Source organism: Pongo pygmaeus, chromosome 13 (assembly GCF_028885625.2).
Source record: "Pongo pygmaeus isolate AG05252 chromosome 13, NHGRI_mPonPyg2-v2.0_pri, whole genome shotgun sequence".
In the NCBI taxonomy this organism is placed as follows: domain Eukaryota; kingdom Metazoa; phylum Chordata; class Mammalia; order Primates; family Hominidae; genus Pongo; species Pongo pygmaeus.
The window spans coordinates 96,025,610-96,050,082 of NC_072386.2; the positions used below are offsets into that span (position 1 = coordinate 96,025,610).

The 24,473-nt window shown below is 43.0% G+C and overlaps 2 protein-coding genes across 7 annotated transcripts in view; both read left to right on the plus strand.

The window, feature by feature from the left end:
* Positions 1-22,386, plus strand: part of FKTN (fukutin) — a 98,005-nt gene extending 75,619 nt beyond the window's left edge. The window contains exon 13 of one of the 6 annotated variants that reach the window (XM_063649779.1): positions 21,284-22,386. In XM_063649779.1, coding sequence (XP_063505849.1) covers positions 21,284-21,297 — 14 coding nt within the window. In that variant the 3' untranslated portion in view covers positions 21,298-22,386. Of the gene's footprint in view, positions 1-2,972; positions 5,171-10,312; positions 12,062-21,283 lie in introns of those variants that run through there. The other 5 variants (XM_063649778.1, XM_063649782.1, XM_063649781.1 and 2 more) reach the window with 5 other exon arrangements.
* TAL2 (TAL bHLH transcription factor 2) lies at positions 21,294-21,620 on the plus strand. Its single transcript, XM_054500384.1, has one exon. The coding sequence runs from the start codon at positions 21,294-21,296 to the stop codon at positions 21,618-21,620; it is 327 nt and encodes a 108-aa protein (XP_054356359.1).
* Positions 22,387-24,473: the final 2,087 nt, after the last annotated feature.

Sequence of the window (24,473 nt, forward strand, 5' to 3'; positions counted from 1 at the left end):
CTCAACTTGATGAAGAACATCTAAAACAAACAAACAAACAAACAAAAACCTATATGTCTTAATAGCAAAAAACTGAATGTTTTTCCTCTAAGATTAGGAACAAGGCAAGGATGTCTGCTTTCATCACTCTTATTCAGCCTAATACTAGAAGTGCTAGTCACTGCAATAAGGCAAAAAAAAAAAAATTAAAAAAAAAAAAGTAAATAAAAGACATGCAGATTAGAAAGAAATAAATTTTTAAAAACTTTTTATTTGCAGATGACATGATTGTTTACATAGATAATATCAAGGAATGTATTTTAAAACAAGCAAACACCTTTAAAACAAGATCAAGACTAATACCCCCAAATCAATTGCATTTCTATATTCTAACAGCAAGCATGAAAACAAAAACACAGTACTATTTAAAGTCACCCTGAAGAAAAGGAAGTACTTAGGTATAAAATTAACAAATTGTATACAAGATTTGTATGTTAAAAATGCTGATGAAATCAAAGATCTAAATAAATGGAGATGCATACCATGTTCATGGATTGGAAAACAACACAGTGAAGATGTCAGTTCTACTCAACTTGATCAATAGGTTTAATGCAATTCCTATCAAAATCTCAGGAAGGTTTTTAATAGACATAGACAAGCTTATTTTAAAATGTATGTGATAAGTTTATTTCTCTAGAATATCTCAAGTAATCTTTATAAGGAAAAAGTAGCAGAAAGATTTGGCATCAGAAGACCTAAGTTCATTCTTGCACTTCAATAGATACCACATCTGATCTTATAAGGTAGATGTTATTACCCCTTGTTTTGCAGATGAGGAAGCTGCAATTTAGAGGTAACACAGATCTTAAATCCTTGTTTTCTGACTTGAAATCCAGTGGCTACTCACTCTGCCAATTCTACTTAACTGTTGATCTGAAAAAAAAAAAATTTTTTTTTTTAAATGATTACTGAAAACCAGCCTCTGATACTGAAAGTGAGAAGGATCGCTCTACCCAATATTAAGGTTTATTATATAGCTATAGTAATTGTTATGGGCTGAATTGTGTTCCTTTATATCCCTCAAAATTAATATGTTTCCGTCCTGACCCCCAATGTCTCAGAATGTGACTGTGTTTGGAGATAGAGCCTTTAAACAGCTAATTAAGGTAAAATGAGATCATATGGGTGATTCTCAATTCACTGGTGACTAGAGTCCTTAGAAGAGCTTAGGACAAGGAGAGGCACAGAAGGAGAGGACCATGTAGAGACATAGAGAGAAGATGGTCACCTACAAGCCAAGGAGAGGATCCCTCAGAAGAAACCAGCCCTGCCAACACCTTAGCCTTGGACTTCTAGTTTCCTGAACTGTGAGAAAATAGATTTCTATTGTTGAAACCACTCAGCTGTGGTACTTTGTTATGGCAGCCCTAGCAATCTAATGCAGTAGTCAAGACAGTATGGTATTGGTAAAAGGATACGCACATAGATCAGTGAAACAAAATAAACCAGAAATTGACCCATATGAATATGTCCAACTGATTTTTTACAAAAGTGCAAAAGCAATTCAGTGGAGGAAAGACAGTCTGTTTTTTTATTTTTTCTTTTATAGACAGGGTCTCACTGTGTCACCCAGGCTGGAGTGCTGTGGCACAATCATTGTTCACTATCACCTCAAGCTCCTTGGGCTCAAGCAGTCCTCCCGCTTCAGCCTCCCAAGTAGCTAGGACTACAGGTGTATGCCACCACACCCAGCTATTATTTTATTTTATTTTTGTTGTTGACACGGAGTCTCATTATGTTGCCTAGGCTGCTCTCAAACTCCTGGCCCCAAGCTATCCTCCACCTTGGCCTCCCAAAGTGCTGAGATTGCAGGCATGAGCCTCCACACCCAGCCAAGATAGACCTTTCAACAAATGGTGCTAGAGCAATTGGACATTCATAGGCAAAAAACAAACTCAACTTGAATGAACCTCACACTTTGTACAAAAATGTACTTAAAATGGATCACATGCTTAAATGTAAAATATAAAACTGTAAACCCTTTTGGGAAAATAGAAAATCTTCATGATCTAGGGTTATGCAAAGCATTCTTTCTTTGACTTGACACAAAAAACACAATCTATTAAAAGAAAAATGGATAAATTGGACTTCATCAAAATTAAAAATTGCTGCTCTGCAAAAGCCCACATGTAGGGGCTGAAAAGTCAAGCTACAGACTAGGAGAAAAATATTTGCAAACTATGTATCTGACAAAGGACTAGTACCTGGAATATATAAAGAACCTGAACACTCAGCAGTTTGTTTCTAATTGAAAATGGGCAAAGACATAAACAGACATTTCATTGAAGAGGATATACAGATGGCTAAGAAGCATATGAAAAAGATGTTCAACATCATTAGCCAGGGAAATGCAAATTACAACCACATGAGATATCACTGTATACCTATTAGAATGGCTAAAATTAAAAATAATGATAACACCAAATCTGCTAGTTGTTTCTTTTATGATTTTCTTTTTTAATGTGTACTGTGCACTGTTGTTTTTACTGTGATTTTACTAAAGAGTATCCTTAAACATTTTACAAACATTCGTAATAGGTAACACTCTTCATAATAAAAAGGAATAACCTTGTCTGAATTTTTGGAAGACAGGTTTTTAGGTTTTTGTTTTTGCCTTTCCTCCAATTCTGTGTTGATTTACTTTGTCATTTTAATAACCCTCTTTTTATGATTTATTTTCTCTCTATTATTTGTTTGTGTTCTTTGAGTTTTCTTTAATTAAATTTATCAGTAAAGCCCTTTAGCAGCTAGTACTATTGTTCATAGTTCTCTGCAACTTTATCAGTAGGGCTTTTACAACCTAAAACTTCTAAATTCAAATTTTTTCTTCTGTTAATCTCAATAATTTGGAGGATGTTTTCTAGTGAATTTTGCAGGAAAGGTAATTGAGTGGCCAATGTTCTGAAAATGTTACACCACCAAATGTCTTTCAGATGTCTAAGAAGATGACAGTCTCATAGTTGGAGTGTGGAAGAGTTTGTTTTGGAGCCCAAACTGGGCAACCCTCTAATCCAGCCAGATCCTGCTTAGCAGAAAAAAACAAATTTCTGGCATGTGACCTCATAAACAAGGGAAAAGCTCTCCTTTTAGGATTATGTCTTCTCTTACCATCTCAGTTGTAATTTGTTAGAAGCCATCTTTTTCCCTATGACTTAGTGGAAGACCAGAGAATTATCTAGAGCATGCTGTGATGCTGCAAATGATGTATCTGTAGCCACTAGCCACATGTGACTACTGAGTATTTGAAATGTGGCAAGTGTAACTGAATAACTAAATGTTTGCTCTAATTTTAATTAATTTAAAACTAGTAGCTAGCATATTGGACAATGCAGATCTAGAGGGTTTTATGGGATCAGCAAGGGTTTTGGATTTGTAGACTGGAATTCAGAGTCCTCCACAGCCTAGTTTTGTGATCTTGGCCTAGCTATTCAACTTCTGAGTTCTGAATTTTTTTTCAACTAATGAGGCAAAATTAATGCCTACCTTTAAAGGTTATTAAAAGAATGGTAAGAAATCTGCAGTGTCTGGCACACTGCTCAGTACATGGTAGATGCTCAGTGAATGATAACTATTGTTAATATTATGTTCACATGGTTTTACATCTGCCTTTGGCATAAATCCTATCAGCTTGTATTTTCCTGATAATCCCATGTCACAATTTTTCTGTAAGATTGGTATTTCAGATCCCTCCTGGGTAGAGGCCCTATCCTGAGCACTGGTGTTAAGAAGCGACCCTGGCCTCAAGAGCAGGTACAAGGCCTGTTCTTTGGGGAGAGAGTATGTGGGGTTAAAACATAACACTTAATGGAATTGAGTCTCAAGGACCAGGCTTAGGCAAGGAGACAAAAGTCCTAGACTTTGTAGATGGCCTTCTGCGCACCCAAGGCTAGAAAAAGTTCCAGGAAGGAGGACAGGGACTGGGTAATGAGGTTCAGTTGAGTCTTAGGACTTGTAGAACAGAAACTTTGAGTAAATGAAGAAAGAAAACGTTTCTGAATAAGAAGAGTCAGTAAATTCACAGAATAGGCTTTATGAGACAGTGAATAAGACCATCTGCCATATGGATAAATAGTGAAAAATACAACTGAAAAAGTGGGCAAGGAACAGACTGCAGGAAATGAGGGGACTGAATATTCTGCTATGAAGTTTGGATATGAGAGAGAAAAGTTTTGAATAGGAGCATCATGTCTTCAATAAACACTTCTGGCCTGGTTACTACTCACCAGATCTGTCCTAAGGGTGAGGTTCAACAAACATCCAGGAAACCCCTTCAAGGACAGAGCAGGGATTTAGGAGAATTCAGATTCGCCGAGACTGATCCTAGAGACCCTAGAACCTGATAGTTGCAGGGACAGAGGATAGAAACTTAGCCAGATGGGCATAGGACCCTAGGTGGTTTAAGTAAGGTCACTCCTAGGAATTCTCAGTCAGTGCTAGACATGGGCATAAGGAGTCCAGAGTCAGGACGTGCTTGAGGCCAAGTGAGCAGGGGACAGTTTGGAGATGGTCTGGGAAGTGGAGCTCAAGAGCAGCATTGCAAGCCACAGAAAGGGAGTGTGATAGGACAAGGCAGGGTCTTATCCAGAGGGTTCCGGGGAATTAGAATAGGCCTTTGATAGCCAAGACAAAAGCTCAGTTTGATGAACTGGGCCAGGAGAGCCAGTGAGATTCTAGGCTGTGGAGAAGACACGAAGGCAATTTTTGGAAGACAGCAGAGGAATGGAGACCAATGGTCAGTGCTAGACCTGGACACCACAATACAGGCAATGTGAGGGATGTGGGAAAGAGGCTGGAGCCATTTCTACACCTGTCGCTTCAGTTAGAAACTAGGACAGGATAGACTTTTCACATGGTGATGCCACAGGGCATAACTGAAAGCTAGGGAGAACAGAAGTCAGGAAGGGAGATAAGCTTAGTGGGGATTTTAAATTCTGGGTCTTAACTTAGTCCTCATCTCCCTATTGGCTGTTCACCTCTGGAGACTATGGGCTTCAAGGCATAAAAAGTAATTGCTCTAGTTGTACTAGGAGAGTAGTTTGTGCTAACAACTGACCTTCTACCCTACATTTACCTCTACGAGAAGGCTTGGGACTCCAGTGGCTTTCTGGACCATAATAAAAACAAGGCCATCTTGTCTTCACTCTTCCTTGTTTCCACCCAGACAGATTCTGCTGCCTGGGTAAGACAGCTTAGGCAGGGACCGCTGGCTCACGAGGCCTGGGCAAGCCTATAATCCCAGCAGAGAGCACAGGGACAGTGAGTGGGAGGGGAGCCAAGCACAGGTTGTATCTTATTAAACCAGTCTGCATCAGCTACAGTGTAAGTCTCAGAAACAGATCTGAAACCCCAGCTGGTAACCTAGTTAGTTCAGGCAGTGTGTAAAGAAACCATATCCCCGCCAGCTAAAAAGATGCATGTGCTCCTGGGTAGTGCAGAAGTATCTGTTAGGAAAAGCAAAGGTAACAACAGTGGTGGGAAATTAAGGTTTCCTCTGTGTGTTTTTTTATTGGTTGCATTTGAGGTGACATCCTCTAATTTTCCTAAGCACAGTGGGGCCTCCTGGAAACATCTGCTGGATTTGAGGACTAAGGGGATGCCTCCCTCATCCTCCGAGTGTGTGTATTTGGTTTGGGATTTGTCAGGCTGGGAAGCTGAGGGCCCTGGGCAGGTTGACCTGGCAGATTTCCCCCACTTGCCTGAAAAGCAGCCTAGGGGACAGAGGCCCCTCCCCAGCTCAGCCCTGCACCTTCATTCTAAGCGCCTGGAGCTGGGGCCTTTTATTTCAAGTCTGGTCCCCAGGGAGCTGAGTGGGAAATGAGGACAGCTGATAAGCCTGACAGTATTGACTTTATGGGGAGTATTCAATGAATTTACTTTCTGCAAGTAGGCTGCACTCTTATCTGCTGCCCACAGAGCATCTAAATCCTCATCTAGGAGACCCATCGATGAGTCATGTCCCTTACACAAAGACCAGAGAATAAAGAAGGAAAGGGGAATTCCATCCACCCCTTTCTTTTCTCCAGTACCTGGTCCTGCCCACCCCAACACCTCCCCTCGCTTTCCCCACTGCGTTTGGGTTTATTGGCTGAAAACAGAAGCACTCGCAGCTCCAGGCCTACGGAGTCAAGGCCAAGCCAGCCTGGTCTTGAGAGGTCGACAGCTGGGCACACCCAGGGCTGTGTGTCCCTCTAATTGGTAACTATGGGAAGCTCACTTGAAGGAGTTGTGTGCACCGCTTTATCCTGCAATAGTCAACATTTGCTCTGGACAGAAATACCCTCACGGCTTTAACGCCAGGTGTCTTGGAGATGAAATGTGGGTGTGTGGGTGTTACCAAGGGGTCCTGGGTCTGGGGTGCTGGAGAGTGGAAGTTAAATGTAAGAGAAAGGCCTGATGCTCAAGAGAAGTTTTTCTTTCCCCTCTGGCCTCTCCCTCATCCAGTCCTGGCCTCTGTTTCAAATATTAGAAAAAAATAAAAACTTCTTAGCAGCACAGAAACTAAGTAACTTGAAGGAGAGAGGTGGGAGCCAGAATGCTGGATTGGGCAGATGAAAGAAAAAACCTCACAGTGCCCTTTGGCAGAAATTAGAGTTATGTGTTTAGGTTCACCATCCAGCTTTCAAATAGAGTTTTTTGGTAGTAAAAATAAAATGAAATCTCTGTACTGAGTAACTTTGGTTTCATTAGATGACTTAGCACCATTTTTTAGTATTTATTCCAAAGCACTAACTTTTTATACGTTAGCTCACTGAATCTTCACAATAACCCATGAGATGATATTTCTGAGTTATAGCTGAGAAAACTGAGTCTGGGATAAGTTAAGTAACTTGCTCAGGATGAGCAATCAAAGCAAGGATGCAAACACCAGCCAGTCTGCCTCCAAAGCCAAGTTAAAGGTCTTCTCTTAGCTGCCACACTAAACTGCCTGCTATTTGGCATTTTTCAATATCTTACCTCAGTCCACAGCCAATCAATGAGTATTTATTATTCCCATGTTATAGGAAACAGGCTCAGCAGGATACCACTACCTGTCCAGGGCCACAAAACCAGTGTGTATCAGAGACTCTGGTCCACAGAGTCTAGCACGTCTCCTAAAGGTCTCACCCCGCTGGTGCATTGCCCACTGCTCAGGCAGAGATGGGGGCCACATCAGTGCGTTTCTCCCTTCCAGGTGCCCTGATTTCCTGTGTCACCTGCTTTCACCTGCTGCTACTTGCTTGATAATTTTCTTGTTTGAGGAAGGTTGGAATGAGGGAGGCAGGAACAGCCTGGGAGGATGTGAGCTGTTCACTAAGTTGCTCTGTGGGCCCTGTGAATGGAGTAGTATGAATATCCATGAGAATTTGCAGCTTCTGCAGGCTCTGGAAAGATGTCTGTCTAAACATCGCTAGTAAAACTGAGTCAGCTATATGCTTGTTTCTTTAAGTATATGTTTTAGTATTTGACTTCTTTGGGAGAAATAATTTTTTTGTTTAGGATAACTTGTTATGTAACTTTATAATTAATATTTATAATTTTTCGTATTGAATAAGAAAACCTGGGTGAAATGCCTACCATGACATCTAGCACTTAAGGTTGAATAATTGGGGCAGAGGATTAAATTCCTGGGCCAGAGTTGATGCTTAATGTCAACCCCCTCCTCAAGTCAAGCCATCATCTCCTCTTGCCTGCATTGCTTTCATGGCATCCTAACTAGTCCCCCCACCCCACCTCTTCTCTTGCCCCTCTCCATGTAGCAGACAGAATATTCTCTCCTTCTTAAAAAACAACCAGGTCGGGTGCAGTGGCTCACACCTGTAATCCCAGCACTTTGGGAGGCCGAGGTGGGCAGATCACGAGGTCAGGAGATCGAGACCATCCTGACTAACACGGTGAAACCCCGTCTCTACTAAAAATACAACAAATTAGCCGGGTGCGGTGGCAGGCGCCTGTAGTCCCAGCTACTCGGGAGGCTGAGGCAGGAGAATGGCGTGAACCTGGGAGGTGGAGCTCGCAGTGAGCTGAGATCGCACCACTGCACTCCAGCCTGGGCGACAGAGCGAGACTCCATCTCAAAAAAAAAAAAAAAAAAAAAAAAAAAACCCTTCTATGGCCTTGGAAACATTTACCTCACAGAAGCAAGCTATGTGTCTGCTGACAGAAAGCAGGGCAGGCTGGAGGCAGCTGTCTGTAGAAATAAGAGCTTTCTTGCATTCATTCAACTAATATCTGATCAAGCAGCTTTTATGTGCAGTGAGCACAATTCCTGAGGTCTAGTGATTAAGGAAGCTAAGTCTTTGTCCTCATGAAGTTTATAATGTAGCAAGTAAACTAGAATGAGATTTGTTTTGAAGAATTCAACATGAAGGTGGGGTCTCCTTTAAAGAAAAAAAAGAGAGTTAAAATAATTGAAATTTATCAAAAAGAGTTTCTTATGACCAAGAGTCACTCCCACGCACCCACAAATTAAGTATAAAGAATGGGCACAGTTTAATTTGGAAAATGCAAATTTAAAAGCAGGGGTTGTAATATTAATATAATAAAATGAAATTCATGGCAAAAAGCAAGATATTTTATATTGATATAGGCTACAATCCTCTGAGTCAATAAAAAAACTTCCTTGAGTCTTTATGCTTCAAAAGCAACACATCAAAAAATGTAAAGATCTAAAGCAAACACTCCCGGAAAAACAAAAAGAACAGACACAAAATAGTAAAGGGAGATTTTCACACAGTGCTCTCTTGAACAGATCAAATAGACCAAAACTTCCAAGAATATAGATTTATTTAATGGATGTGTAAAAAGACATTTTACCATTCAAACAGAGAATATACCTCATTTTCTAGTACCTGTGAAACATTTATAAAAGTTGAATATATGTTTTATCAAAGAGAAAGTTCTCAATAAATATCCCAAAGCAAAAAACATACAGGGCATATATTTCACTATACCGCAATAAAATTAGAAACTAATAGCACATGGTTGCCAAAAAAATACAACAACAAGAAAATTTAAAAACACTTTATAAAAGAAAAATAAGCAACAGACATTAGAAACCAATGACAATGATACTACAAATGGAAACAGGATATCCCCAAAGGTCTATCAGAAGAAAGTTCACAGCCTGGAGTGCTTTTCTTACTAAACAAGAAAGAGTAAAAATAAATAAGCATTCAATCCAAGAGTGGTAGAGTGGAGAGGAAATAAAATAAATGTAAACTAAAGAACAGATTTAATAAAGATATAGTAGAAAGTGTATTTGAAAATCATAAAAATGATAAGTGAATCCCAGAGCTAGTTTTTTTAGGAGCAATAAAATGAGCAGACTTTTGCAACACTGATCAAGAAGAGAGAGAGAGAAATCATAAACACATAACATGAGGCATGAGAAAGGGGATAAAACAGAGATTTTAAAAAGTAACTGAATAACTGTATATAACACTCTACTAATGAATCTGAAAAGGTCCAAATTTATATGTCAAAGTACCAACATTAAGAAGAGAGAGAACACGTGAAGGAACAAAACCTACCTAGAAGGATTTACTAGTAAATTGTATTAAATATCAAGAACGAGCTAATTCATCTGTTTAATAAATTAATGGTGGATGGAAGAAATGATGAATAAATGACTGGATAAATGGAGAGATGGATGGATGAATAGGGGCCTCGATACATAGAATTGGTGATCGGTAAAGGGGCTAAGAATGGAGGAGGGAAGAAGAGAGTTTTAAGAGTGGCTAAGGCTGATGCTTGACCTCCAGCCAAAACAATCTTGGCCCACACCCACTTGGCCTGGCAGAAATCCCTTCCAAAAGCCCCAGGTTTGGGCCATGGCGGTGGCTGACTCCTGTAATCCCAACACTTTGGGAAGCCAAGTCCGGAGGATTGTTTGACCCCAAGAGTTCAAGATCAGCTTGGGCAAGATGGCGAAATCCCGTCTCTACTTTTACGAATAAAATAAAAAACAAAAATCCCAGGTTTAGTCTTTCCTGAAACTGACAACCCCTGCATACAGGACTAGAAGGCCAGTATTCACAGGCTAATCCAGACAGATCAATTAAACCAGGAGAACCAGAAAGCCTGACAGTGCCCAAGCTCTCCTAGTGACCTGCCCTTCCCTCCCCAGCCCTCTGTTTCCTCCCCAGGAGCTCGCAGGTGCAGTCTCTCCAGGGGGTGGTGAGAGCCATGAATAGTAAGGGTTTTAGCTCAAGCACACAGAGGCGTTTAGCTGCCCAAATCTAATCCCCCAATAATCGGCTTATGTAAATTCCTACTTCAACCCCTTCCCCTGCAGGTCCTAGCCCCGAAATTCTCTACATTGGGAGACTGGCATGGGAGAGGACCCATCACTCTGAAGGATCACTGCTAGTGAAATGATGTGCCAAAGATTGTTTCCCCTGCTTCTGAAAATATAAAACCAACAGTAACATTTAAGAATGTTTTGAAGATAAAAAACCATCAACCCTGGTCCCAGGATGTCAACACAATCGGGCTCCTTTCTCTGTAGCCCTTGTCCTTTCTCTGAGTCCTTGTCCACTCGCACACAGATCCTATTTGACAGCTTATTGTTTTGTTTAGCATCATCCATTTCCAATCTTGCTACCCTGTTACTACAATTCTTTTTCTCAGCTGTAAAATATGCCATTCAAAAAAATATATCACTTTACAGTTTTTGGCTAAGGTGAAGATTAATACAGGTTATTGCTTCAAAATGTAACATTTGCTGTATTAGAATTGCCATATAGGGAGAACAGAAGAGCAGAAAGAGGAGCAAATCAGAGAAGCTTACTGCAAATATTAGTTTTTGTAGTTGTTGTTTTTTTTTCGAGATGGAGTCTCTGTTGCCCAGGTTAGAGTGCAATGGCATGATCTTGGCTCACTGCGACCTCTGCCTCAAGCAAAGCGATTCTCATGCCTCAACCTCCCAAGTAGCTGGGATTACAGGTGTGTGCCACCACACCTGGCTACTTTTTGTATTTTCAGTAGAGATAGGGTTTCACCATGTTGGCCAGGTTGGTCTCAAACCCCTGACCTCAGGCGATCCAGTCACCTCGGCCTCCCAAAGTGCTGAGATTACAAGCGTGAGCCACCACACCTGGCCTTCGGTTATGTTTCTAAAGATCCCTTTTTACCAACTAATTTTCCCCAATCCACCCTCCAATCCCTCCTCTATACTGCCACCAGAATGAGTCTTGCGACCTGTGACTAAACATACTATTCCCATGTTCAAAGCACACAGTTGTATTTGTCTGGGCTGCCCTCTCCTCCACCCCTGCACTTGTATTATAATTCCTACCCAGTCTTTACCACCCTTCCACCAGGCACCCAGCAGTCAGAGCCCCTGCCCTGGACACTGTGCTTTTAGATGGCCCTTCTCTGGCCCTCCTCCAGTGCTCACCCAACTCCCATAGCCCACCTTCTAGAACATATTCTGGGAATCTGGGACCCCTGAATTTCTGTTCAAATGACCATGAGCCCATTTCCAGGGCCTGGTTAGGGCTATTCCCTAGGCCCATGTGGGCTGGGAGTTCGCATCATTTTCACAAGGCCCTTCACAGGAAAGGACAGAGGTAGGGGGTGGGAAAAGAATGGGGACGGGGATGGAGTCTCCATTTGTACCCTTATCTTGGCTCCCACAAATGTCAGAGCCACCCCTGCTTCAAGGCCTAGTTTAAATGCCATCCGTCCCATGGGTAACCTCTGATCCCCCAGCTAGAATCTTCTACCTCTCTGTCCCTAACTCTAATTTCACACTCTCGCATTGAGGACTGTCTGTCTTATATTAGTCATGTTGTCATGTCTTCTCCCTTCCAATAGCTGTTAGTGCCTTGAAAATAGATACAGAGCTTTCCTCACCTTCATACCCACCTCCCCATCCTACCCCACTCCCCTCCTACCACCATAACCTAGCAATTTATGCAACACCTTTTTAATTTATAATAAAACTGTATTGTTTGTTTTGGAGGTGGGTAAGGTGGGTGGTGGTGTGACAAACAACCCCAAAGTCTCAGTGACTTACAACAATAAAGGTTTATTTCTCACTCATGTTATATGGTTGGTTGTGGTTTTGCTCCACGGCGTCCAGGCTGCACGAGCAACCCCAAACATAACTTTCTCATGGCTGAGCCCATCCAGCAATCCCAACTGGAGTCTTGCTCTATCCCCAGGCTGGAGTGCAGTGTTGCAGTCTCGGCTCACTGCAACCCCTGCTTCCCAAGTTCAAGTGATTCTCCTGCCTCAGCCTCCTGAGTAGCTGGGATTACAGTCGTGTGCCACCATGCCCGGCTAATTTTTAATTTTTTTTAGTAGAGATGGGGTTTTACCATGTTGGCCAGGCTGGTCTTGAACTCCTGAACTCAAGTGATCTGCCCGCCTTGGCATCCCAAAGTGTTGGGATTACAGGCGTGAGCCACTGCAGCCGGTCCAGCAATCCCTTGTAAAGCTTCTGCTCCATCATGATCAATGTTAGGGCTGCTCGCATTCTATTGGCTGATGCAAGTTGTATGGTCAAGCCTGGCAATGGGGCAGGGACGTATAGTTCCTCCACTTACAGGGAGGCGCTGCCAATCACATGGCAGTGAGTGGGGCTATATAATCCTCTCCAAGGGAAGGGAGCCAATAGTTGTTAACAATAATACAATGGACCACAATAAAATTTACAATGTACGGACTATGTGCTAGGCATACTGCTAAATGCTTTACCTACTTTTTTCTCATTTAGTCCTGACAATTCTGTCATTGTCCCCATTTTACAGATAGGGACTAAGGCAAGCATAAATTCTATAATTTGCCTAGGATCACGTAAGTGAATAGATAAGGAATTTCCATCTGGGTAATGTAACTCCAGAGCCCTTTGCTCTTATCCACTAAGCTGCAATTCATTTGTGAATTTATTGTGCCAGGTCCTATACCAGATCTTTCAGAGAGAGTGGTACCTGGGAATTCATTACTTATTCATTTATTAATCAACACCTGATGAACACCTGTTCACTGGGAGTAGATGGGGTGGGGAAGAGGCAGAGAAGATAAATAAGTAAATATTACTCAAGTGGGGATGAGCGTTAAGAAGAATAAAGCAAACAGAAGGATGAAGACTGTGTGTGTGTGTGTGTATGTGTGTGTGTAGGAACAATTTTACTTTTTTTTTTTTTAAGAGACAAGGTTTCACTATGTCGACCAGGCTGGGGTGTTGTGGCTATTCACAGGTGCGATCATAGTGCACTGCAGCCTCAGACTCCTGGCCTCAAGCTATTCTCTTGCCTCAGCCTCTGGAGTAGGTGGGATTACAGGCTCACCACTATGCCAGACAGACGGTGCAGTTTTAGATATTGTGGTCAGAGACTTCACTGAGAAGGTGCCATTTGAGTAAAGACCTAAAGAATGTCAGCTCCTTGAGGGCAAGGACTTGTATCTGTTTTGTTTGAAGTTGTGTCCCCAGAAACTAGAACAGGGCCTGGCTCATCGTAAGCTCTCAGTAATAATGTGTTGAACGAATGAAAGGAGGTTAGGGAGGGAATCGTAGATAACTTGGGGGAAGAGTGTTTAAGGCAGAGGAAACAGTCAGTGAAAAGGCTCTGAGGAAGGAGAGTATCTGGTGAGTTCCTGAAACAACAAAGAGACCAGAGTGGCTAGAGCTGAGTGAGCCCCAGGGAGAGAAGAGACAGACAGCTCAGAGGGATAAAAGGTATCTCTGGGCCCATTTTGAAGGCTTCAGCTTAACTCAGTGAAATGGAGAGCCACTGAGGGGTTTTGAGCAGAGAAGTGACCAGAATCTGACTTGTGTTTTCATAGCATCATTCTGGATGATGTTGGAGAACAGACAGAAGGAGGCAAGTCCAGAAGCAGGAAGACCAATTAGGAGTCTCCTCCCTCACTGAAATAACCAATATTAGTGCTGGGCATTGTGGAAACTGAAATGGATAAATTTGGGAACCTGCCCAGTACAGTGAATGTTAAATTCTGCTGTGCATCTTAATCTCCTGAAATACTTAGGTTTTAAAAATACAGATTTCAGACCACACCCCCCCCCACCCCGAAAACTCCTAGTTTCCTGGGTCTGGGTTGTGGGTGTTGGGATCCTCCTTCACCACCTGTGATTCTGAAGCAAGTGGTTACTGAACTCCAGTTGGAGGCTCACTGGGGCTTAATAAACATCTGATGAATTAACAACGGATACGGACTTTCCCAGGGTTGAATGTGTTGGAGAAGGAGGTTGGTAAGCGGCTCCCCCAGCCCAGGTGGGTGGCAGGACCCCCTTACCGCCCCCAAGTCTCACACGAGGCGGGGCTCTCCTTCCTCCCTTGCTCCCTTTCGAGGGCACAAGAGAGGGCTGGTCCCCAGAAACCAGGGCGCGGACAGTGGGGAGGAACCGGTGGGAGTCCCCGTCGGGAAGGGGCCCCCGGGCCCCGCGAGACAAAGAGCGGTGTCCTATAAAGGCGGCGGTGGCGCGGCGTCCAGGCGAGGGCGCACACGGCCGGCGAGGGCGACGGCTACGGCGACGGCGCGGGCTCTTTGCGAGGAGGTGCGTGGACTCCGGGGGGACGTGGGCGCCACCAGGGCCGGGCTCGTGGGCCTGCGGGTCTCTCGCTGAGCCATACTCACCCGGGAGAGCAGGAGTGCGGCGGAGACTTGGTAGCAGCCACCGAGCCAATTCGGTGGGAAGACCCGGGGACTTTCCGCGGGGCAGGGGCGGTGGCTCAGCCCCGGGGGTGCTAGGCCGACTCTCTAGCGTGTTGGCGGGCCCGCATCGCTTTTATACGTGATGCCGGGGACCCCCTTGTACCGCTTCCTGCAGCGCATCTCCCAGAGCCCTTCAAGGAGCTCGCGCGTCCCTGAGCGACTCCCGGACACCTGGCAGATTCGAAACTTCAGCCACGAGATGCTTTCCTGGACTCCCTAAATACTTAATCATTAGGCAAGGCAATGGTTTGCAAGGGGGAGCAAACGTTATAAAAAGAAAAAGGGAAAGGCCTGGAAGCGAAACGGGCAAGGGAAGAAGCTTGGGCAGAGTATATTCGAGGTGCGTCCAGGCTGCACGGTGCAGGGGTTGGGTGCATCTTAGAACAGGTGGCTCCCCCAGCGTGAGGCTACTGTGAACGGCGCTGAAGAGCAGTATTCATACTGTGTGCTGCTGATTTAATATATCAACATGCAGAGTTGTGTAAGTGAGAGAAGTGATTTGCATAATATATATGGTGATTTTAAAGGGGGCGTGTGTGTATGTGTGATACACACACCAAACTGGCTGTGGCTGGAGAGTGAGACTGAGTAGCTAGACAGGTAGGGAGCCTTTTATTCTTTACTTGAGGCACATATGTATGCTTGATTTTTTTTTTTCTTAAATGAGCTTGTATTACTTCTATAAATAACTTCAAAAGGCAGAGTTGTGCCTCATATTGCAGGTTAAGCACTGTTCCCCAATCTAACTATATAAACCACCCTTCATGGCGAGTATTTTCACTGACTTTCAAGAGAAAGGTGAAAAAAGAGACAAATGCACCGGACCAAATGCCAGGAGGATAAATTTAAAGTGGAATGAAGAAAGAGCTGTATGTGAGTGAATGTCTGGGACAGGCCCCCCAGTGTTAGCTGTGAGCCTGTGCTGCACCCTCTCTGGTGAACCCAGGCTTTGTGTCCAGGAACCCCTGGCACAAAAAGTAGCAGCTCCTGTTAGGGGCATCGGTCGCCTAATTGGGGGAGTGTGTCCTTGTTTTCTCTGCTAATGTGTTACCTTCGGTAGCGACAATATAAACAGAGAATTTATGCACATCTATGTTCCTGGTGTTTCTACCTGACTTTCCTCCAACCTAGGCATTCTTAACCTGGAGTACACAACCCCCATCCACCCAGGAATATAGAGATAGAATTCAGGGGTGCTGTGAATTTGGATGGAGAAAAATTACATCTTTACTTCCACTAACCTTTCATCTAAACATAGCATTTCCTTTATTTATGAATGTGGGTAATAAACTGTAGTAGTAGTAGCCGTGGCGGTGAATTTGTCACCAATAGAAATCATTGATGCGTGCATTTCATGTCACAGATGTTGCAGATCTTTTGAAAACATCATTTACATACCACTTTTTAGAGATTATCGTAATAAGTCTAGTTATTTAATGTGTTAAATATGAAGCACATGTATTGCTATATTGTATTTTAAGTTATTTTAATAACTACTAAATATAGTTGGTTATTTTCTGTGTCTATGTATTTTAATTTATGGACTTAAAATAATTATTCTGAGATGAGAACCAAAGCCTTTTTACTGTATGTATTTAAAATCATTGTTCTGAAAACAAATCTGTCCCTAGGCTTCCCCAGACTGCTAAAAGGTCCATGGTACAAAAAAGGTTATGAACCCTGACCCGGCAAGAGTCCTCATTGGTGACGTAAATGCATCAATATCCAGGCCTGGGACACAGGCAGTACCACTGATTCCCTGTGTGGCCTAAATGCTTCACCTCTGTTTTGGCATCTATCAAATGTTCTCTGATTCTGTGGCATCTAGTGTATTTTTTTTAGCTCTTACATTACTCTGAGATCACGATTAGCAGCAATCACTCCTTGTGACTGGAAAAACACTAAATGCAGTTTTCCTTTGATTTAATAAGTACTTCAGTAATTTTCCAGTGACCTCTACTTTGTGCTTTTCCAGCTTGTTAAACCACTGATTTCTATTTCCCCTGTGGAGAAGGAGAGGAACACACTTGAGGATAAATCAACAAGGAATGATTAAGCACCTCCTAGGATGGCAGACTACATTTTAGAAGCTAGTTTTCTCTGTTTTTTGTTTTTTTTGGTTTTTTTTCCTGTCTGTTTCTAGTACAATAGGATAGAGCCCTCTTAGAAAAGAACACCATAGTTTGTTTATCCCGCCTAATCTTTTTTCCTCCCAGCTTGAAAAAGACCCCCCATGGGACTATGGTTGACTTAGTGAATGAGCTAAACCCTCTTTTGATAAGAGAAGCATGAATGTAACTTTGCTCCCGCAATCCTATCCAGTGTCAGCGTGGACAAAACTGGATAGTTTTCTACCTTAAAATCCCCTTGATTCAGGTTTAAACTTTTATATTTTAGGTATATACTTGGGTATAGTTCTGACAACACTCAAGTTTTCATTGTAGAACCAAAGGTCAGATTATTCGGAAATGACTTAGGTTAGATAAAAGGCAATGGGGCCGGGCATGGTGGCTCACACCTGTAATCCCAGCACTTTGGGAGGCCAACGCAGGTGGATCACCTGAGGTTAGGAGTTTGAGTCCAGCCTGGCCAACATGGTGAAAACTCATCTCTACTAAAAATACAAAGATTAGCTGGCTTTGGTGGTGGGCACCTGCAATCCCAGCTACTTGGGAGGCTGAGGCAGGAGAATCACTTGAACCTGTGTGACCAAGTTGCAGTGAGCTGAGACTGTGCCACAGGAGGCAGAGGTTGCAGTGGGCACCAAGATTGGCCACTGCACTCCGGCCTGGGTGACAGGAGCAAAACTCCGTCAAAAAAAAAAAAAAAAAGGAAATGGGCGGGGCACTGTAGCATTTCTGAGTTGAATGAGGTCCTGGGGATCACCTGGCCCACCCCTTTCAGTTTTGGAAGGAGACCTGGCCTGCCTGGGAGCCCGCTAGAATGCCTGGCTAGCTGCTGCTTCTCTGCTCCTGCAGTCGCAGTGCTTCCCTCACACGTTAATACAATCAGCCAGCTCCTCGGCACTCAGCAGCAAGCACAATACCTGGCTTGTAGTGTCAGTAAATGTTGGTCTCAAAGCTCGGAGTGCATGGTATTGTAATTGGTTCGTGGGTCCAACTAGGAATGTCTCCACGGAGAGAGGATGTGGGTGCAAGAGAACAGTGGGGAGAGCCGGAAGCCATGCGGTGACCTTGGGCCACCGTGCTTCCAGTTCACCATGAATTCTCAGCACAGCACTGGACTCTTCAACCCAGACACAAGCAGGAAGGGCAACAAGAAAGGAACTGGGATGGGGAAATGTCCCCGGGGGGCATAAAGATGATTGAAAAATGCAGTTGGCGCAGTGGTTCGCCTGTAATCCCAGCACTTTGGGAGGCTGAGGCAGGAGGATTGCTTGAGCCCAGGAGTTCCAGGCCAGCCTGGGCAACATAGTGAGACCCTCTCTCTACCAAAAATAGTTTTTAAAAAAAGAACAAAAAGAAAGAAAAATGCTTTTCTTTGCAACAATGATGCTTTCCATGTGTATAGGGAGGAAATTGCTGCATTTATTTAGCACCTGTGTGCCAGACACTTTATAATGCATTTTGTGTAATCCTCACAAAAGTCCTGCTGATGGCTGTATCTCCCTCCATTTTCCAGAGAAGAAAACCGAGGCTTTGAGAAGTTAACACATAACTAGGAAATTGAGAGCAGAGATTCAAAGCTGCTCTAAAGCCCATAAGCACTTAAAACATTTTTTCTATTATGAAGCAAACAATACATGAATAATTTCTTATAAAAATATAAAACACCTGGGCGCGGTGGCTCATGCCTGTAATCCCAGCACTTTGGGAGACTGAGGCGGGCAGATCATGAGGTCAGGAGATCGAAACCATCCTGGCTAACATGGTGAAAACCCTTCTCTACTAAAAATACAAAAAAATTAGCTGGGCCCAGTGGCGTGCGCCTATAGTCCCAGCTACTAGGGAGGCTGAGGCAGGAGAATCACTTGAACCCAGGAGGCAGAGGTTGCAGTGAGCTGAGATCGCGCCACTGCACTCCAGCCTGGTGACAGAGCGAAACTCTGTCTCAAAAAAAAAAAAAAAGATTTTATATATATACACATAAAACAATATCAAAAAAAGAATAAAACACCAAAAGTCTCCCTTTTTTCTCTTCTCCCAATCTACTGTCCTCTCCCAATGAAGCACTGTTGACAGTTTCGCCTGAATCCTTCCAGGTTTTTGCTCTACACACACACACACACACACACACACACAAACACACACACACCCATATATTCCTGTAAAGTGAATCAAAAGAGCACATAAACAAAGCTCACACACACACACACACACACACACACACACCCATATATTCCTGTAAAGTGAATCAAAAGAGCACATAAACAAAGCTCAGACCTTCTCTAATGCATATAACTTCTTCATTAGGAAGAAAATGATAAATTACAACATTTATTTTTCTCTGTTTTATTTTTAAAGATCATAATTGCAATCATTAATTTTCTTTTTTTTTTTTTGAGACAGTCTTGCTCTGTCGCCCAGGCTGGAGTGCAGTGGCGCGATCTTGACTCACTGCAACCTCCACCTCCTGGGTTCAAGTGATTCTTCTGTCTCAACCTCCTGATTGGCTCTGACTACAGGCGTGCGCCACCACACCCTGCTAATTTTTGTATTTTTAGTAGAGATGGAATTTCACCATGTTGCAGGCTGGTCTTGAAATCCTGACCTCAGGTGATCTGCCCCCCCTTGACCTCCTAAAGCGCTGGGATTACAGGTGTGAGCCACTGAGTCTCGCCAATCATTAAATATTTATTGAGCCTTTAATATGCACTAGACACTGAGCTAAGGTACTTTATGTGTATCATTTCATGTGTCCTCACAATGATGCAGTACTCCTGTACTGATCTTTACTTATGAGGCATTTGAAACACAGAGAAGTTAAGTAGATTACTCGTCACACAGCTAGGGTGAGTATAACTAACAGCCAAAGCGGGGTTCTGGCCTTGGAGCCTGTGCTCTTGACCGCCACGCATATGGTTCCACTGATGGCTGAGTTATGTGAAGACAGTCAGGGCTTGGTGGAAATGGAAGATCTGACCTGCTCTTTAAAGAAATAGGTAAGTAGAGAGTGGGGAGGAAATTCAAGGAGCAGAAAATGACAACGTGCAAAAGGGTAGAGTTGGGAATATTCATGAGTCTTCGAAGGAACTAGAAAGGGCCCAGTGTCCAGGGGAGCTGAGCGTGGAGCAGGCAGCAGACCAATAGCAGTAAGCCAAGAACATCACACTGCCTGGGGCTGGACTTTGGCTTGTTTGCCAGTGCCTCCCAAGTGTTCCTGTTAGCACATGTTAATCCAAGCCACCTGAAAAAAGGGGCCCATGCCTCTAAGAGTGAAAAATGCCTGCATGATGCTTGGCAGTATGTGATGATAAACCACTCTCCTAGACTTGGAAAGGTCATCCAATGCAGCCCCGAAGAGGCCCAAGTATCTTCTACAGAATCCACGCCAAATGACCATTCCCACCTGTGCCTTGTCTTTTCATTTTTTGTGAGACTAAATACCCCCACTTCTGTTCTTCATACAACAGAGTTTCAAGACCCTTCATCATTCTGTCCCTGCTCCTCTAAATATAGTCCAGTCTGGATATTTTAGTTCTTACAGAGAGGGGCTGAATCCTCCAGGTGAGGTCTGCCAGCTAACAAGAGAGCTGTATTGTCTTCTCTATTCCAAATTTTATTTTGTTAATGAAACCTAGAATCATTTTCTTTTTTTACTTCATTCTGATAATGCATTGTTGATTCATATTCAACTCTCTGTTGGTGGCCAGGCCTGGTGACTTACGCTTGCAATCCCAGCACTTTGGGAGGCCGAGGCGGGTGGATCACCTGAGATCAGGAGTTTAAGATCAGCCTGGCCAACATGGTGAAACCCCGTTTCTACTAAAAATATAAAAACTAGCTAGGCGTGGTGGCAGGCGCCTATAGTCCCAGCTACTCCAGAGACTGAGGCAGAAGAATCGCTCAAACCCGGGAGCTGGAGGTTGCAGAGCTGAGATGGTGCCATGGCACTCCAGCCTGGGTGACAGAGTGAGACTCCGTCTCAAAAACAGAAAAAAAAAACACAAAAACAAACAAAAAAAAAACTTTCTATTGGCCAAACATATGTTGCATTTATACGTAAACTCAATCAATATTGTACCTGATGCTGAACAATTAGGAAGAGTTGGTTATAAAGGAAGAAACAGGAGTATTGGGACAAAGCAATCTTTCAACTGAAGGCTTCAAAACAGCCAGAGAGAAAAAGCTGAAGGGTGTTGTTCTTACCTTCCCCTGTTGTTTTTAAGTTAAAAAAAGAAATTATGCATAATTCATAGCGTCATTGATGCCTCAAAAGGCGAGAGGCATATGTTTGTGTCCCTGTGGGGTTGTTTTCTTTTTTAAAAACCTGAAAATGAGAAAATGAATCTCCTAAGCTCTCAGTCGAGAAAGTCTAACATCTCAGGTTCTTGGCAGGACATGTGATACCAATCAGGCCTCTTATAAGATATTGGCCCTGAGGGCCCTTTCTCTTTCCATCTCAGGAACTCAGACATGACCAGGAAGATCTTCGCAAATACCAGGGAGCGGTGGAGGCAGCAGAATGTCAACAGCGCCTTTGCCAAGCTGAGGAAGCTCATCCCCACTCACCCTCCAGACAAAAAGCTGAGCAAAAATGAAACGCTTCGCCTGGCAATGAGGTATATCAACTTCTTGGTCAAGGTCTTGGGGGAGCAAAGCCTGCAACAAACGGGAGTGGCTGCTCAGGGGAACATTCTGGGGCTCTTCCCTCAAGGACCCCACCTGCCAGGCCTGGAGGACAGAACTCTGCTTGAGAACTACCAGGTTTCTTCACCTGGTCCAAGCCACCACATTCCTTAGTGTGGCTCTGGCTGTCATCTCCCAGGGCAGCACTGGCTCAGAAATCACTGCCTGCGGACAGACTTTTGCATGTTCCAGAGTTGACTTGATGATAACTTGTGAAGCATGAATTTTAGCTTCCTGGGAGGTGGCTCAGAGACAGCTGCAGGGAGCTGAAAGAAGCCATGAGGAATGTCACTTGTGGGCCACCACCCCCCAGGGATGTCAGGTAGAGTGGCCTACCTCTGCCTATTTTAAATCCAGGTTCTGCATAAGACTTTTGGAGAAAAAAATTCTAAGTAAAAAAAAAAAAAAGGTTGAAAATCACTGTTTACTCAACGTCTTCAGTTATAAGAAAGAAGTTTTCTCATAATGGATCTCAGATGAATAAGTAGAATATGTTTCCTTCAGAACATATTTTAAAGTTTGTTTTGAAAAATGAGATTTGATCAAGGGTGAACAAAATAAATCTTAAGATTAATGGGCCGGGCACAGTGGCTCACGCCTGTAATCCCAGCACTTTGGGAGGCTGAGATGGGCAGATCACCTGAGGTCAGGAGTTCCAGACCAGCCTGGCCAACATGGTGAAACTCCGTCTCTACTAAAAATACAAAAATGAGCCAGATGTGGTAGTGCGCACCTGTAATCCCAGCTACTCAGGAGGCTGAGGCATGAGAATCGCTTGAACCCGGGAGGGGGAGGTTGCAGTGACCCAAGATCATGCCACTGCACTCCAGCTTGGGCAACGGAGCGAGACTCAGTCTCAAAAACAACAAAAACAAAAAAAGTTTTCTCATAATAGATCTCAGATGAATGAGTAGCAGCATATGCTTCCCTCAGAACAGATTTTAAAGATGGTTTTGAAAAATGAGATATATTTGATCAAAGGTGAACAAAATAAATCTTAAGATTGATGAATAGAAAGATAACCCCTGCAGAAACCAACCTGGGAGACTTGCGGGAAAAATCTGTGGAGAAAAGACACCCCCCGCCCCCCCGACTAAGGTGTGGGGATTACAGGAATGCAGCAGAGATATGTGGAACAGTTCTGTGTCCTTTCAACTCTGTGGAAGTGTGAGGTGCTACTTGTGCTGAGCCATTTGTACATACGTGATTTCTAAAGCCAAATAGTGGATTATATCTGTGAGAGGAAACAACTGGATAATTTATGTGTTAGGGCTCGTAGTTTTCTTACAAAAAACAGTTAGCTGAAATAAGTTAGCTAAAGCCTTCGTTTCACATGTCGTGCATTAAAACGTTTCACTCAGCCTGAACTCCTGCTGATTTAAGACCTGTAAAATTCAATTATAATTATGAAAATCCAAACATTACCATTTAACGACTCATTTAACAGAGAGCTTAGTTTAAACAAAACATTTAGAGTAAACAATAGAAATGTAATACCAGACTCTAATGAACTAATGAATTTGTAATTTGTCTTCTTTGCTATGGCGCATTAGCCGTCTCAAAAAAGAAAAAAGTTTCTCATAATGGATCTCAGATGAATGAGTAGCATATGCTTCCCTCAGAACAGATTTTAAAGTTGGTTTTGAAAAATGAGATGTATTTGATCAAGGGTGATCAAGCTTAGTCTTAGGCTGGGAGGGCTGGTACCCAACAAGTCAATGAAATAGCACGGATCTGGCAGAATCCATCACCATATGCCACCCTGATGATACTTGGAGTCAAAGATAAATCCCGTAGTTGAACCTGGAATACAAATAATGTTATTTGATTATCTCTGGGACATTTTCTTTCCCCAAAGTTCTTGACAGCACATTGGTTTTAAAACCTTCTGAAACATAGGTAGGAAATTATGGATTTGAGATTAGGGATTTCCAGTGTATACACAATGGAGGAATTTAAATTTCCTGCCACTCAAAAATAAGGTGTTTTACTTGTGAAAGGTTGAAATGAGCCTCCTTGGTCTGGCGATTGGAAGAAAGCTGGATGAAACTCTTACAATCTCATTCCCCCGAAATAGAAAGGTCATTACGTCATTAAACTCTATACAGCATTCGCACTTGTAACACAATGCATTTATTTGAACCAGTAAGATTTCCTTCTAGGCCCTTTATTTAAACTGCATTTGGTAAACTTCCCCACGGACCTAGCATAGTCCAGGGAAACATATAAGCAAAGAGATCAAAATGGTTTCCCTGAATGTGCATTTTTTTTTTCTCACTAGCTTATGTGGACACAAGCTTACCCCCAAATTACCAGGTCATAGTACATTTCAAAGTTTTGATGACAGTTGTCAATTAACATCACTTACTCTCTCATCTGAAATTAAATCAAAATAACACTTTTTATGGTATTTTTATATTGGCTTTGTTTTAACATGTTTCCAAGGAAAGCACAGAGTATCTGTTTGCCTAGATAGAGGATTTTGCCCCTCTACCCAGGATGAGTCCACTTTTCTGCTGCTGGGGCCATGATCTGTGTCAAAGGGGGCCATGATCTTCGACAAAGAGGGCCTTTCCACTGAAATGTAAGAGTGCTCCTGAAAAGTCATGAGATCAAGTTCTCATTAAACTATGTGAGGGGGAAATTATTTAAAGAAATTTGCAAATAATCCTATAATAAATAAATGAAACTTTAAATCATTAATTTATGTAATTCACCTCCTAAATTATTTCTTTTGCCTGCTTGCATTTTTGTACACCAAGTCATGTTTGGTTAAAGTGACTGTTATGTCAGGTGTCTTGGCATGTGCCTGTACTCCCAGCTACTCGGGAGGCTGAGGCGGGAGGACTGCTTGATATTAGGAGTTTGAGGCCAGCCTGAGCAACATAGTGATACCTGTCTCAAAGAAAAGAAAGAAGGAAAGAGAAAAAAAAAGAAGGTGTCTGTCAAAAAGAAAATATAGTCAAT

Bases quoted from the DNA above. Each gene is read 5' to 3' on its own strand.
- TAL2 (XM_054500384.1), top strand. From the start codon at position 21,294: ATGACCAGGAAGATCTTCGCAAATACCAGGGAGCGGTGGAGGCAGCAG.